Source organism: Podarcis gaigeae, assembly GCF_964106915.1.
Source record: "Podarcis gaigeae genome assembly, chromosome: 10".
NCBI classification, from domain to species: Eukaryota; Metazoa; Chordata; class Lepidosauria; order Squamata; family Lacertidae; genus Podarcis; species Podarcis gaigeae.
In genome coordinates this window covers 27078955-27093563 of record NC_139686.1, presented here as the reverse complement: position 1 = coordinate 27093563, position 14609 = coordinate 27078955, and the positions used below count along the sequence as shown (strand labels likewise).

The following is a 14609-nucleotide window of genomic DNA, read 5'->3' as shown; positions in this document are numbered from 1 at the left end:
AAAAGGGTGAAGCTGCTTCCTGTGAACATTGGCTTTCCCTGAGCCCTGAGCCACTGGCGATGGTGCCTGGTTGAATGGCTTAGTAGAAGACAATTTCCTAGAGACATTTTAAGAGGCACTGTAGCTTGGCCCCTCCATCCCCACCGCAGGGAACTAGTTCAGCAGTCATGAATGGAAAGCTCTGGCTGGACAGAGGAAGGACAGAAATCTTATGCTCTCCAGGCCTACAATTTTTTTGATCAGGAGTAATGGCTGATGAAAATCATGGAATACACAGAGATGGCAAAACTGATAGCGGCGATAAGAGCCACAGGTTTAGAATCTTTCAAGGAGGACTGGAAACCTTTTCTGGTCTATAAAACTTCATAAAACTTCTCATATGCAAAGTCATATGCAAACTTCTCATATGCAAAGTCCACAGTGGGGTTTGAAGTCTAAGAAAGAAAAAAAATAGCAGAACATATAAGAACTTTGTTTAAAAGAATGAAACTGGGTATGATGGAATTTTAAAAACACCATTGCATGTAATTGCAATTATAAACACCGAGGTTGAGTGAGCGGGAATTCATCAATGTTGTAGACTAGGATTATAACTGTTGAGTGATGAAGTGTACCTTTGAAATGAAATAAAATATTAAAAGTGAGAGAGTAATTATTTTTAGTTTGGATGTGATGGCTCTAGTAGTAAACACAGATGGTGTCTGATACCAGCAAGAGCACCATTGTTCCTTTCCTTCCACTGCCTTCCCAGACAGGACTCTGTTGAGGATGCAGAGCCACCATCTCTTGCTCAGAAGCCCAAAATCTTCTCCTGCTCCTCCTCTTCCCCACCTTGCAAGGTGGCATTTTATGCCAGGAGGCAAGGCCCACACTTCAGTGAAAGCACGCACATCTCTAGTGAAGTCAAATATTGTCTTTAATAAGGAATATAAAAGGCAAGTCTCCCAGTTACATGGAATAATTCGGTATTTCACCCCAACAAGCTCCACCCATTAACACAGTGAACGCTGTTTCCTCGGTGTGTTTTCTGATAATGCACAAAAAGTGTCCAGCCTCTGCAGCAAAGAGGGATAGTTTGTGAGGAGGAGGAGCTCTAAGGGAAGGTTATGGCAGGGATAGAGAGATCATGATCAATGGGAGCCGTATGAATTAATTTCAGAAGAGAGGCTGCCTCCTGGATGTTCCTGTTTAGGAGGCAGGAAGAACCCGGTTTTAGAAGGATTTGGTACCACTGAGAAGACCTATGCCTCCTTCCCTGTGGTGCTTCATGAGACAGGTACCTGGACTGGCTACAGTGAACTTGGGTGTTCTCAAAGCAGTCCTGACACAACAGGCAGTGTTGTAACAGAGGCCCACTGGGGTTGTTAGCCTACTCCCAACAGTGTTCTCTGGTCATTACAAAGGGTTTCCATCGTTCCTGCTCAGCCAGGGGAGGGCAAAGGATGGAAAAGACACAGACGAGCTGCTCTGTTTTACAACGCAGTGAAGCTGCCTGTAGGGCTGGTAAGAAACTACAGAGCCCATTACCGATTTCCAGCATGGCTTCTTAATAGTCTCTTCATCACGAAAGGAACAACGAAACTGTCTTGCCCACAAAGGAGGAAACCCAAGCCCATCGACTCACCAGGCGGCGACCCATTTGGCAGCTCCGCAAACCCTTCCCGCTTGTTTCTCTCTTGCGCCCCCAAATGCAGCAATGATTAATCTAACCCCAAAGCAGCCTAGAAAAGGAGGCAGGAGGAGAGGAAAGGGGTGGTGGGGGAAAGGTGTCTCTTCCCCAACACACTCTCCTTTTGCTTCCCTCCTCTCCTACCCCAAGAAAGAGGAGTGCAGTGCAGCACACAGGTCCTCTTGAAACCACAGCACACCAGTCCACAGTAGGGTTCATAAAGCAAACATCGCCTCCTCTTCTTTGTCCTTCTTCCGCGGAGGGCCAGAGCTGCTGTTGGAGGAAGGAGCTCCAGTTGGGGGACTGGGAAGCGTAGGCAGCCGTTCTGCCACTTTTGCTCGCTCTTCCAGGAACTTGTCAAACTCTGGCAAGGAAGAAAAAAGGGAGAATGAGGAATCAAATCAAGAGTTGGAAAAGCCCTGAACATTGCTTCTTATGTAATCATTTCCATGGACTGGACACATCTATAATTCCAGATATATTTGGAGATTGATAGTTCACATTCACTGTTCAGGGGTGCCAATTATAAACACAACGCCTTCATGCAGGACATTTCTACATGATTAAACATGGGAGCAACACATCCCAATAGACCTGTGCAAGGAGAGCCACATTTTGGGATTTTTTAAAAAATCCCAAAAGTTGAAAAGCCATTTGCACAGATTGCTCATTCATAGAAAATGTTTTTATATATATATATAAGTGTATAGACATGGAATCAATCAGCAGAAAACATCCCATGCCTGCAAGAATTCATTGGAAACGTAACCCTCAAAGGCAGGGCACAGGGTCTGCTAGCAACTTGCCTTCGCTGGTGACACCCTTTGGATCCACCGTGTCGTTTCCCTGAGAAAAGAGAACACAAGGAAGTGTGGAAATTATGGCAGATCAAATGAAAGTGTGCAGGGCTTAATTACATGGACAGAAAATCCATTTTTTATTGGGACAGGGACCTAGTGTGTGCTTACTCACCTTGGTTTCCATCACCCATACCAGTAGAAACAGACAGCATTTTAAGGCAGAAACAGGATGACATGTGGATACCAAAAGTCTACTTCCCCAAACTACCATTTTAGTCAAACAACAGTCATTGCATTTCAGAAAGGATGAAATGCAGAGAAATTAGTTCTACACCAACATCAGAACAGACAAGACAGTGAAAAAAGCAGACCCTGTTTTAGCCAGTAAGTGAGGAGGCTGATTCACGCAACTAACTTTCCTGTGGCAGGCAGCTTCAGCTATGTTTTGCCTGCATTTGGTTCATGGCAAACTAGTTATTTGAGAATTGAAAACTCAGGTCATGTTTAGGGTTTACGACGATGTAATCCTGGACTGGGGTGTGTGGAAATGAAATGACCCACGGCACATAGTGTGGCAATGCAAACCACACCTTAGCTTAATATACTGCAAGCAGCGGGTGCTTATAGTAGTTTGCAAAGTAGTAAGAATGGGAAGGGGCATTAGAGGCAAAGGAAACTGCATAATGACATGCCAGACCATTGATGCATGGAGCTCAGTGAAGTTGGCTGCAGAGGCAGGCAATGTAGTGCCTTCCAGATGTTATTGGACTCCAACTCCCATCAGCCTCAGCCAGCGTGGCCAATGATCAGAGATGATGTGAGTTTGAAGCAACATCTGGAAGGTATCACACTGGCTATTTCTGCAAATGGGTTTCCGAACAGGCATCTTCCAGCCCCACATGAAGATGCCAGGGATGTCAAACTGTGACCTTCTGATGTGCTTTACCCCTGAGCTAGGACCCCAACTCCAGAGACAGAACACCCAAAGGCTGATTCTAGGTAGCTCTGCCGAGCATCTATTAAAAAAGGTAAAGGGACCCCTGACCATTAGGTCCAGTCATGGCCGACTCTGGGGTTGCAGTGCTCATCTTGCTTTATTGGCCAAGGGAGCCAGTGCACAGCTTCTGGGTCATGTGGCCAGCATGACTAAGCTGCTTCTGGCAAACCAGAGCAGCACACGGAAACGCTGTTTACCTTCCTGCCAGAGCGGTACCTATTTATCTACTTGCACTTTGAGGTGCTTTCGAACTGCTGGCTGGCAGGAGCAGGGACCGAACAACGGGAGCTCACCCCGTCGCGGGGATTCGAACCGCCGACCTACTGATCGGCAAGTCCTAGGCTCTGTGGTTTAACCCATAGCGCCACCCGTGTCCCTGAGAACCTATTACAGATATTTAAAAATAGAAAACTGCCTCATACCATGTCAGACCACTGGTCCATTTAACTCAGTAATGTAGATATTGACTGGTGCAGCTCTTTGGGGTTTTAGGCTCTACCACTCACCTAATAACTACATTCATAATCAGCCATCACTAATAAGTGCTTTGGCTATGTTACTTACCACATCAGTAGAGAGCCACTGCTCAATATCTTCCATGATGGCAGCTTGGGGGACAGGAACCTGGCAGAGAAAGGGAAAACAACAAAGGAAGGAAGGAAGGAAGGGAAGAGCATGAATGAAACCCATTCTTGCAAAAATGCTCTCTTAACTGACAGCCGCTTATTTTACTCAGCACTGTTTTTAGGACCAGTATCTGATGGGAATCCATTTCTTAGCTAATTCCAACATCACTTGAGAATGGTTAGATGATTCTCAGGTTCACCTTTCAAATGGCCTAGGCCTACACCTGACCATGAATGACACTGATAAACAGCTATGTCACGGACTGGGTCTCATGGGTGATATCAATTAAGTAGTAGTTTCAGTAGTGACCCTCAAAGATGGCAAAGTTGTTCAGCCATAAGATCTATCATGCATACATAGTATTATCCAATATTATGCCACCTTGTGCAACTCTGGGGAAAAGGGCAGGATATAAATAAAATAAAATCAATTGGGATGCCCTAGCTGATTTTTAGTCTTTATTAACACAACATGAAAAAAGTTCTTATTTCGATTCTTAGCATGAAACATTGTGAAGGGGCAAGCATTTTTTTAAATCCAGGAATAGATTTTGGTGAATTGTGACAAGCTGCCTCTCACAAGTTGCAATGTATTCCAGTGAATTTCAAATACCACAGAGCAAACTCCCTGTAGCCATGGCATTTCAAAAATATCAATATTGCAGTCTTTTGCATTCCTGGCCAATTCAGGACACACCATCCTGTTTTTCAAGCTTTCATCCATAAATCAAAGAGGACTGGAAACTTCTGATTTTATTGAATGAAAGCAGCAAATTTGCACATGCTGAACCACATTCTAGTGCCACAGGAGAGTGCCTCAGTGGATTTAACATTTTGCCACCACTTCCTGATGTTAATGCCACTCAATGCTCTCTCTACCACCACTGAAACAGGTACATCATTATTAGTCAGTTGGGATGTGGCATGTCAGATCTGCTAAGGATTCTTCATTCACTTTCTCTCACCCTTCCTGTTCTTAAAGGGTTCGTTTCACTTTAAAGTAAAATTCAGTGAGATTGTTAAATGCAATGCTGTCTGGACCCCTGCCATTCATATTGTCACTTTAGAAAATTGCTGTGTTTACACCTCCAATTTGGAGCACATCTTGGGTCTGGTGGTAAGCCCAGAATTGGTGGACTGGCATGCAGGGTCCACCTGGCTTATCTGTGAACTCCTGGCTGTCTTCAATGGATGGCATGCATTGCAGGTTGCCTTCCTGCATGTCTGCATCTTGGGTACTTGAATGTGCCTGCCCACCTCCAGCATGCCACCTTCAAGTTTCATGGAAGATAATCAAAGAGCAGCTAATGGCCATGACCTTCATTTGCTCTGCTTGTGAACTGTCAGCAGCAGACGACTAGTTACGGCTAGAAACCAAATGCTGGATTATCACGTTATGGACCTTGGTGGGACCCAGGAAAGCATCTCATACAATCTTAACACCCATGGAAACATAAGGCCATGCTAAGACTATTGGACTTAGTTGAGAGGGTGAAGTTGACATGTGCAATTAAGAGAAAAATCATTGTCAATATTTATTAAAGACTGGAAACTCCTCTGAATGAAAAAGAATTGAAGTGGATTTGTATGAGGATTGAAGAAATTATTGGTTTATAGGAAGGAATTATTGGGTGTTATCCTGGAGTGGATGTCTTGAATATTTTTCTATATATAGCTGACAGACGAAGAATCAAGAGTTCTATCCTTTTCTTTTTTTTCTCTTCCTCCCCCGGCCTTTTTTCTTTCTTTTCTTTTCAATCTATTTTTGGATTGTGTTTTTATTTAGATTAGTTTCTTGGCTATTTGATATTAACCATTGTATACTTTTTTCAAACTTTAATAAAATCTATTGAAAAAAAGAAACAGAAGGCCATGTATAAATTCTTTGGTATTTTAGGTGAAGAGCTGAGCTATTGCTACTGAGCATATAACCTGCATATGCAGTCTAACAGAATTCTGTCTTCATCCTAAACAGAAAGGAAGAGCCTGCATGATACATTGGATTGTCTGGAATTATACTGTAATTCCAGGAAATGAGGAAGAGGTAGGTATGGCAAGGAGAAAGGCTTACTTCCTACAATGATTCCTTCCAAAATTGGACCCTGTGCTAACCCAAGTTACGGGAAACTGCTTAAGTGAAAAAAAGTGATCTCCATAATGATGAATTTTCAAAAGTGAGGTTTTCCCTTTAACTGTGAAGAACTTCTTCTCCCCCGGCCTTGTCAGCAATTAGATGATCTCCCAAATTCACAGATCCTTAAATGCAACAAGGAATTTCTGCTTAAAAGAGAGAGAGAGCGCAAGAGCACAGAAGAGAACTAGTAATTCCCATAGGTTACCTTAAGGAGAAGTAAAAGCAAGCGGTTTCTTGCTATTAAGTGTAGGAAAGTTTGCTTCCAAATCAAAGAAAAAGTGTAAAAGCAAAATGTCAGACTCCATCTCACCCAAGAAAGAAAAGATCCCTTTAAAGCCATTTCTCAAAAGCCTGAGCTATTCTTGCCTAACCTTCTTTCCTCTGCCAGGGTAAAAGCTCTCCATCAGACTGGTTAGCATAACTGGAGACAGTGGCGTAGCGTGGGTTGTCAGCACCCGGGGCAAGGCAGGTAATTTGCGCCCCCTAACCCGTGGATTTGCGCCCCCTAACCCGTGGATTTGTGCCCCCTAACCCTAACCCCCAGATGTTGCACCTGGTGCGGCAGGCCCCCCCTGCACCCCCCATGCTACGCCACTGACTGGAGATGTGCTAAGGTTTGAGATGGAGTGGAACAATTTAAGAAAACGAAACCAATATCTCCTTTATCCCTAGAAGAGCTTTCCAGGACAGGGGGAAGACAGGATTACACAAGCCAGTTGGTACAGTGTGTGGGTACACCTTGGACAAAGCATCTCAATGGGTCTTCTAATCCTGTAGCCATTTCCCTCCACCAGTTCAACTGTATATATTGAATTTGGAACCACAGAAATCAAAATGACAGACAGCCCAATACTGATCAAGTTACTAGTGTAAGTTCCCCTTGACCTGATTCTTATTGGGCATTGTCGAGAGAATAAGCGAAAGTGGCAGAAACCTGAAAGGGTTGGTGCTGCATGGAGGATATGGAAAATGGTGTGTCATTCATGAGTTCCCTTCTGTGATGTGGCAGCCTAAGAGCTGGCCAGTAGTACTAACCCCTCATCCCATAGATGTTCTCACCTAGTGGGAGAAACATCTCTAGTCTCCAGTGCAGGAGGAAAAGACAGCAACGGATCATGGATATTTCTTGTAAAATTATGGTACAGATCCCTGGATTGTGAAGCTAGCTGAAAAAGGCTGGGTGGAGGGAGGTTATGCTAATGGATTCAGAGATCAGTTTTTATCCCACTAAGGCAGGAATGGAAAATCTCTAGCCTGCCAGGCCTAGTGTTGCCAGATTTCAAAAAGTAAAATTCCTGACACCCGCAAAGTTGTTGAGCTTTTTTTTTAGGAAGACCCCAAAATTGCTAAGCATTGTTGTTGAGCTTTTTAGGGGAGACCTCCCCCCAAAATAGTGATGTTAAGCTTTTGGACCTGTTTCTACTGCTTTTTCATATATCCAGGTTTTCCCTTGCATTTTGACGCTTGGGCAAAATTTCCCCAACACCATTTTTACACCTGGAAGCCAGGACATGTTAGAGTAGTTTTCCTGACATATGGCAAACCTCGCCAGGCCTCTCTTTGCTTCTGGCACTCCAATATATTTCCCTATCCCAACCTGCATTGAACTGGCTTCATGGCCAGACTGCCATGTTTCAATTCTGTGTGCTGATAAAGGAGCTCTTTTCTCAGTGCACAACAAGGAAGGCAAAGTAGAGGCATGTGTGTCAGACATAAAGCATGTGATATACCTAAATATGTATGCTTTAGCCCCATTCATTCTGTGTGCTGGCGCTGCCCACTTTGGGCATGAAGTCACAAACTACTTTCCTCCAAGGGAATCCGCTGAGGGGAAAATATTCTGCACTGTGCACTATGTTGATGAGAATATAAGGCTTAAAAATGGTTCCTTGTTTTCTTTCATAGTGTTAAGATGTCTGCAGTCCACAAAGCCTTGTGGACTGTGGATTTTATTACTGGGAGAGGTTGCTTGACTTCCAGCCCAGCCACATTACTTTCTCTGGTGTCTGTCCCCACACACTGTTCAGCCAACACCGCACCCTTGCATAGCAGCCTCTATTTTGCTCTTCCTTGGCAGCGACACATTCTCACCATTCCTTGGCGCATCATCCAGTTTGCGATTGGGGCTCCATCAGTGGAAGCACCTGGCTCCGGCTAGTTGAGAGAGAGTTTGCTTTCAAAGCAGCTGGAAAAGGTGGGAAATGTGGGGCAGGGTAGGGAGGAATGCAGGTGCCTTCCAGGATAAAGGGCTCATGAGCTCAGAAGGGAGAGCAGCCCCCCCTCTCCTACAAATTAAAGAGAACTGGAAAATTTCCTTCCTCCTTCCCATTTTTGTTGAACACAAACGGAGTGTGGGAGAACCCCCAAGCTGAGCTCATGGCTTATGACCACAAAGATATAGTTGCATTGCCTCTGGGGACGGAAAAGTGTACAACCCCAAACCAGTTTCTTTCCCTATGGATGGGAAGGTCTGAGTTGAAGAAGGATGGCCTGCTAGCCTTCTAACCCAGACCTTGAAAGGAAGCAGGATTTTAAAGCCTGTGTGATCGTAGTTAGTCCAACCTCATATACTTAACAATGCACTGGCCCAGGGGCTAATCTGGCTGCATTCCTTGCCAGACTGCTCCACACCCTTCTCAAGTGGCTTAATAATATCTCTTGACAGAGAGAAAGAGAGACAAGAGAGAGAGGAAAGAAACCTCTAATTTTGTGTGGCTGGAATGTAGCCTACAGTATGATGGCACAAGTCATATCCTTTGGTCTGCCCACCTTTGCCTCTGTGGCCCCTGGAAGGTTTCTTGGGATGGAATGTGGCCCTTGGACTGGAAAAGCCCCCCCCCCACCCTGGTTGGATCCCCTAGAAATTACACCCCCAAACCTCTTTTTACTGATTTTTGTGATTTTAAAATGCTTATTTAGTTGCAGGCTTTTAAGGCTTTACATCTTGCATTTTGATAGCTGCTACTAACTTGTTACAGCTCAGAACCATTTCCAGCAGTAACTGAAAATGACTGGAGTATTACTGAATTATTTTTACTTTTTCGTCTTACTGATCGAGAATTGTTTCAACAGGTTACTAGTTCTCCGTATGTACTGAATTCTTAAATAAACTGCTTGATATGCTGATGCTTGCTTGTTGTTGTTTTGTGCTGTGCAATTAGGTACTTATGATTTAATAGTGTGCAGTTGCATGTTCTGCCACTACCGCTGTGGGGACAGGGGAGATGTGCGAGTCCATGTTTAGATGTTAATGAGAAAGGAAAATACACGAAACTATGTAATTAACCTCCAAAGCTGCTCTGATGAACTGAGTGAGCAATGACCTAGGTCCTACTCCCACTAGCTCTAGTCAGCATGGTCCATAGTCAGGAATTTTGGGAGTTGTAGTCCCCCTAAAAACCCCATACGGAGGGCACCATGGTATACATGGACCTACAGCTGATGTCTTGGGAAGGCAGGAGGCTCATCTTTTACACTGAGTGCTCATGGAATACTTTTATAGTTAGCAACTCACCGCTGCTGTGTTCTGTTGCCGGGCATCCAAGGCTCCAGCTAGTCCTTGCCTGGCCAGAGGGTCTTCATACTTCACCCTGGAAGAGAGACAGGGTGGTCAAAGACAGAAAAACCAAGCAGAGAAGCTACTGAAGGTTATGCGCTATGGCATCATCTTTGAAACTAGATATAGAAAATGGATGTGCTTGGGGGTCATGCTTTCCCTACATACACAGGATTGTTTACATCCTTTGTCATAAGGAAGAATGACTGAAATTTGGTGAACAGCATGCACACACTCTCTCATTGACAGCAGGGCCAAGCTGGGATATTTTTTGGGGAAATGTTAATATCAAAAGGCCACTTACTAACCATTCAGCAATTTTTCAGGCTGGATGCACATGTGCTAGCAAGAGCCCTAATGGGCTAGGGTAGTCTAAGTGATCATTATCTACCCTTCGTGACATAAGCTCATAGCCCAGTCGGATCAATCGCAGCACCGTGATGCCATTGGGTCTAATATGTGATGCTGATTAGGTGGCATCACTTGAGGATGGAACGAAACAGAGAAAGAAACAAAGAGCACCAGGGCAAGAGCAGGGGAGCGGTTGTGAATAGTCACAGACAGCCATAGAAAAGTTTATAGCATTATAAAAGGTTTTCAGGTTCCAGGTGGTGGAACCTGGACATTGCCTGTTCTAAAGTAGGTCTGAACCAGTGGAACATGGCTCAGTTGTACTTAGGAATCCCAACAAATGTGACGATTATATATTTGGCTGCTATGAGTGCTCAAATGCATGAAAGAGTGAGCAATGCAATTTACAAACAAATAATAAACAAATCCCTGCGAGGCAGGTTAGTCTGAGAACCAGCGACTTGCCCAAAAGGATGCCCTGTGAGCATTATGGCTGAACAGTGGATTTTAGCATGGCTCATCTATATCTATACCCAAAGCCTTTGCTATTATATTACCTTAGCTCACACATGTATATATGCCTAGTTAGAGATCCCACTAAAACAGGGACAAGCCCTAAAGTTGCACCAATATTCCATGAGTTTGGGGAGAGTTTATTGTGGGTTTTGCCAACATGGCCTAGCGCTGTGAGTGTCAGCCTTGGTGCTGGTGTCAAACCCAAGCTCAGCCATGTACCAAATGGTTCTAGGCAAGCCCTTTCTCTCCATCCCAACCTGTAACATAAAGAGTTTGAAGGAAGGTAAAATGATATAAGGATATGTGTCTATCACGCACCTTAAGAGATAGGCTATAAATAGAGATTATCCCTTATATGCATACTAGGATACTCAGACCATACACAACCCCTTCATTGCTAATATACACCACACATCTAGAGTTGCGTGTAGAAGTGGAACAACAACAACAACAACAGCAACTTAAAAAGAACATTCTGTGTCCAGACATTCCAAATTCTGGACCAAGAAAATTTCTGCACCCTATAGTGTTCAAATGAAGTACCGTATTTTTTGCTCTATAAGACTCACTTTTTCCCTCCTAAAAAGTAAGGGGAAATGTATGTGCGTCTTATGGAGAGAATGCAGGCTGCGCAGCCATCCCAGAAGCCAGAACAGCAAGAGGGATTGCTGCTTTCACTGCTCAGCGATCCCTCTTGCTGTTCTGGCTTCTGAGATTCAGAATATTTTTTTCTTGTTTTCCTCCTCCAAAAACTAGGTGCGTCTTGTGGTCTGGTGCGTCTTATAGAGCGAAAAATATGGTACATATGCATAACTTCTCTTATTTTGTACAACAGATGCTGTGATCTTTACAATCTTGCATGGTTTAGTCCGGTATTGCTAATTATGAGCGGAGTCAAGGAAATATGGAGGACCCTGAAGCTTTAACCCAACCACCACTCCACCTCATGAGATTTCTGCAAACACTGCCTCCATGCTTTCAAGCAGAGCTTTATAGACACAGGGACTAGAAAAGTGCCATTTATATATGAAAAGTGGAAAAAAAGAGAAAGCTGGGATTCTCAGAAAACTAAATTCTGCACTCCTTGTCACATTCTGCACTTTTTCTATGCTATTGCAGAACTGTGACATGCACAGAAACCTGAATGCACTTCTGTTCTACCTAAGCACATGCTCTTAAAATACATTCAACATCCCTCCACATTTCTATTTTGTTTCGGGAGACACGGTGGGCAAACTTATGTGGTGCAGATGGGCTTGGACAGACTTAACTCTTTCCGATTAATCAGTGCATGCACAGCTACAACAAGACCTCTGCAAATATCACGACTGCCCCATTTCCTGCAAGAAATACATTCAGTTTCAAGACCACCCCGCCCACCCTTTGCCCTCACCCTCCAATCTATGCAGATTATTTCTTACACAAGAAGGCTAATGTTTCCTTGGACGATGACATCCCAGTGGTGAGCTCCCCCAAGCCATGTCTCTGTCCCTCCCATGGTCACCGGGAACCGTTCCCTGCTGGGGCCAAGGGGTTGGGCCACTTTTGCTCAAACTTTTCAAAAAAGAGTTCGTCCGTGAAGGGCCCGCTGTGCACAATGGCGTCAAGGATGAAGTAGAGTGCCACCACCATGCCGCTGATGAGGCAGAAGGGCAAGAAGGGTTTGAGGTGCTGCCAGAAAGTCTGCAGACAGATGTTCATGGGGCTCTGGGAACACACACGAGCCAGCTGTGGTGGTTGCCCACAAAAAGGGTCTCAGTCTGGAAGCGAAGCCGCAGGAAGGGAAGGGAAAAAAGGCACAGGAGAGCATGAGGGGCTGTAGAAGAGACAGTCCTGAGATGGCTTGCTGGCAAGAAAGTTAAAAGTAGGAGGCAGATAGTCCAGTTGGAGAAAGAGGAATAAATAGAAGGAGCCTCTTTATCGGAATGATCACACCCGTCACAGGAGGATCAGGTTTTGCTGGAGAGGTTAACAGCGCTCAGTTCCAGGGTTGGGAGGAGAGTGGCTGGAGTGTGCGCCAAGAGGTTGGGTTTCAGTATAAGATCAGCTGCTTCCAGTCTTCTCGCGCTCTGCCTTGTTTCTTCAAAAATCGACTCCACTCCGCACTCAGCAAACTGTTTGCTGAGAACAACATTCGGACAGCCTGGTACACAGGCTCACAGCATCCTTCTCGCTGTGTCTGGTGTGCTCGACTGGCTCTTCGGGAGGGCAATCTGTGAGTCAAGAATTATAAGCCCTTTCAGCGGCAGAAAGAGCTGCAGCAACGGCAATTAGAAGGATGCTGGCTCCCAGCCCGGTTTGCTAAGTGTTGGGGGTGGAGTGCATTTCGTGCTCAAGCGTAACCGCACATGCCCCAAAGAAACATCTGTTTCTACAATCAGCAGGGGTCACTGAAAGGCTCCTTGCAGGTTTGCATTACCGAGCCTAGGACTTTTCCCTCAGACACATCTGTGGGTTTTGGAACTACAAGGCCGAATTTGCCGAGTACAATGGAAAAGACCAGATCTTCCACACCCAAGTCCTCTACAGAATAACCATGCTTAGCATTATATACTACTTCCTGAGCATGCAGAGTGCTCTGCATAATTCTAACCAGTAATCCTTCAGGCAGCCAACCTGAAAGATAGGTTGCAATTATAATTAACCCCATATTGGAGATCTGGGGTGGAGGGGGAAAGGGTGGCTGTGAGAATAGTGGCTGCCCTGAAGCCAACTGGTGAAATTGGCCTCAGGAACTTTCTCGTAGCGTTTAGCTGAAGTGCCAGACTCATCCTATTTGTGGGAAGTAAAGGAGATGGGGAATGTTTCAAGGTAAGATCCACTCACTAGTCACTGGCCATCAATTCCTCATCCCCTTGATGTTCCACCATGATGTCCTGTTGCACAGGGGAAGCGTTCTGGGGAAAACATTTGATGGCTCTTCTTCCCAGAAACCCCCACAGCTCAATGGTACATCATGGTATAGCATGTCAAGAGGCTTCTGGGGGAAAAGACTGTGGCTGTCAGAAGGAACACTGACTGCTTCAGCTGTTACTGCCATGCGGTGGCTGTGAAATAAGGCATAAGGATGTGAGCAGAAGGATGTGAACCCTTGAAATTGTCGCCAAGTTGCTCAAAAAGTTTTCATTGGAGAACTTTTCGCCTACTCTTACATTTCGGCTCTCAAGAAATCTAGATCATTGTGGCTGGGACAGCAGGAGCAAACAAGGGTTGTGACTTAAGATACAGATAATGTATGGTGCAGGGGAAAGCAAACCTCTTTCATTCCCTGCTTTAAACTCCCCCTCCCCACATAGTTCAAGTCATTTTTGTATGTGTGAGATTTGTTTTCAAAACTAAGGAGGAAAGGGAAATTCCAAAAACTTGAAATTTTCACTCTAGGTTACCCCAGAGAATTTTTAAAAATGCATTTATTTACTTAGTAGCACAATAGCTATTTCCCTCTGGGGACTGTACAACAAAATACTAAAGCAAAATATAAAAATTATATGAATTCTGTAATGGAAAGAAGCAATGCTAAGTAAAGTAGGTGTGCATCATGAGATGAGGTTTTTCCAGGCTACAAGCACGGGCAACCATAAGAAGCAAAATACAAGTACTGGGTATGGCTGGTGTTTACTCTCCTGGAGTATTATCTGCAGCACTGAAACACAGCTCTGCTCTCCATTTGGCCCACGCTGTTAATAATAAATTATCTATTTCACTGCTGCTAAAATTCCTGGAAGCCATTAGAGAATGACAACATAACAGACAAGGGGGGAAAAAGAGTAGTGGAGAGAGTTTAAGTGCTAATAAAAACTCAAGTCTGCCTTCATTAGTTCTGGTGGGGATGGACAACAACAGCAGCAATAAACAAAACCAAAACAAATCAGTCTCCTAAAAGACCAGGGTTTTAAACAATACAGACAGTCTGCTCTTGAACTCCACCACCAAAGAACATTCAGACTGGAAAATCAAAGA

The 14609-nt window shown here is 44.6% G+C and overlaps 1 protein-coding gene and 1 long non-coding RNA gene across 9 annotated transcripts in view; one reads left to right on the top strand and one right to left on the bottom strand.

Moving 5' to 3' along the window:
- Nucleotides 1-898: 898 nt before the first annotated feature.
- TOM1 (target of myb1 membrane trafficking protein) overlaps nt 899-14609 on the bottom strand; it is a 31368-nt gene continuing 17657 nt past the window's right edge. For 3 of the 8 annotated variants that reach the window (XM_083700573.1, XM_083700574.1, XM_083700577.1), the window contains exons 12-16: nt 9741-9816; nt 8318-8380; nt 4031-4090; nt 2476-2515; nt 899-2033 (exon numbers count right to left, since the gene is read on the bottom strand). In XM_083700573.1, the coding sequence (XP_083556699.1) occupies nt 1885-2033; nt 2476-2515; nt 4031-4090; nt 8318-8380; nt 9741-9816 (388 nt within the window). In that variant the 3' untranslated portion in view covers nt 899-1884. Of the gene's footprint in view, nt 2034-2475; nt 3486-3850; nt 6648-6821; nt 7176-7573; nt 8381-9740; nt 9817-14609 lie in introns of those variants that run through there. The other 5 variants (XM_083700576.1, XM_083700575.1, XR_014555613.1 and 2 more) reach the window with 4 other exon arrangements.
- LOC310826352 lies at nt 10160-14405 on the top strand. Its single transcript, XR_014555781.1, has 2 exons — nt 10160-11177; nt 11438-14405. It is a non-coding gene; the product is annotated as an uncharacterized lncRNA (long non-coding RNA).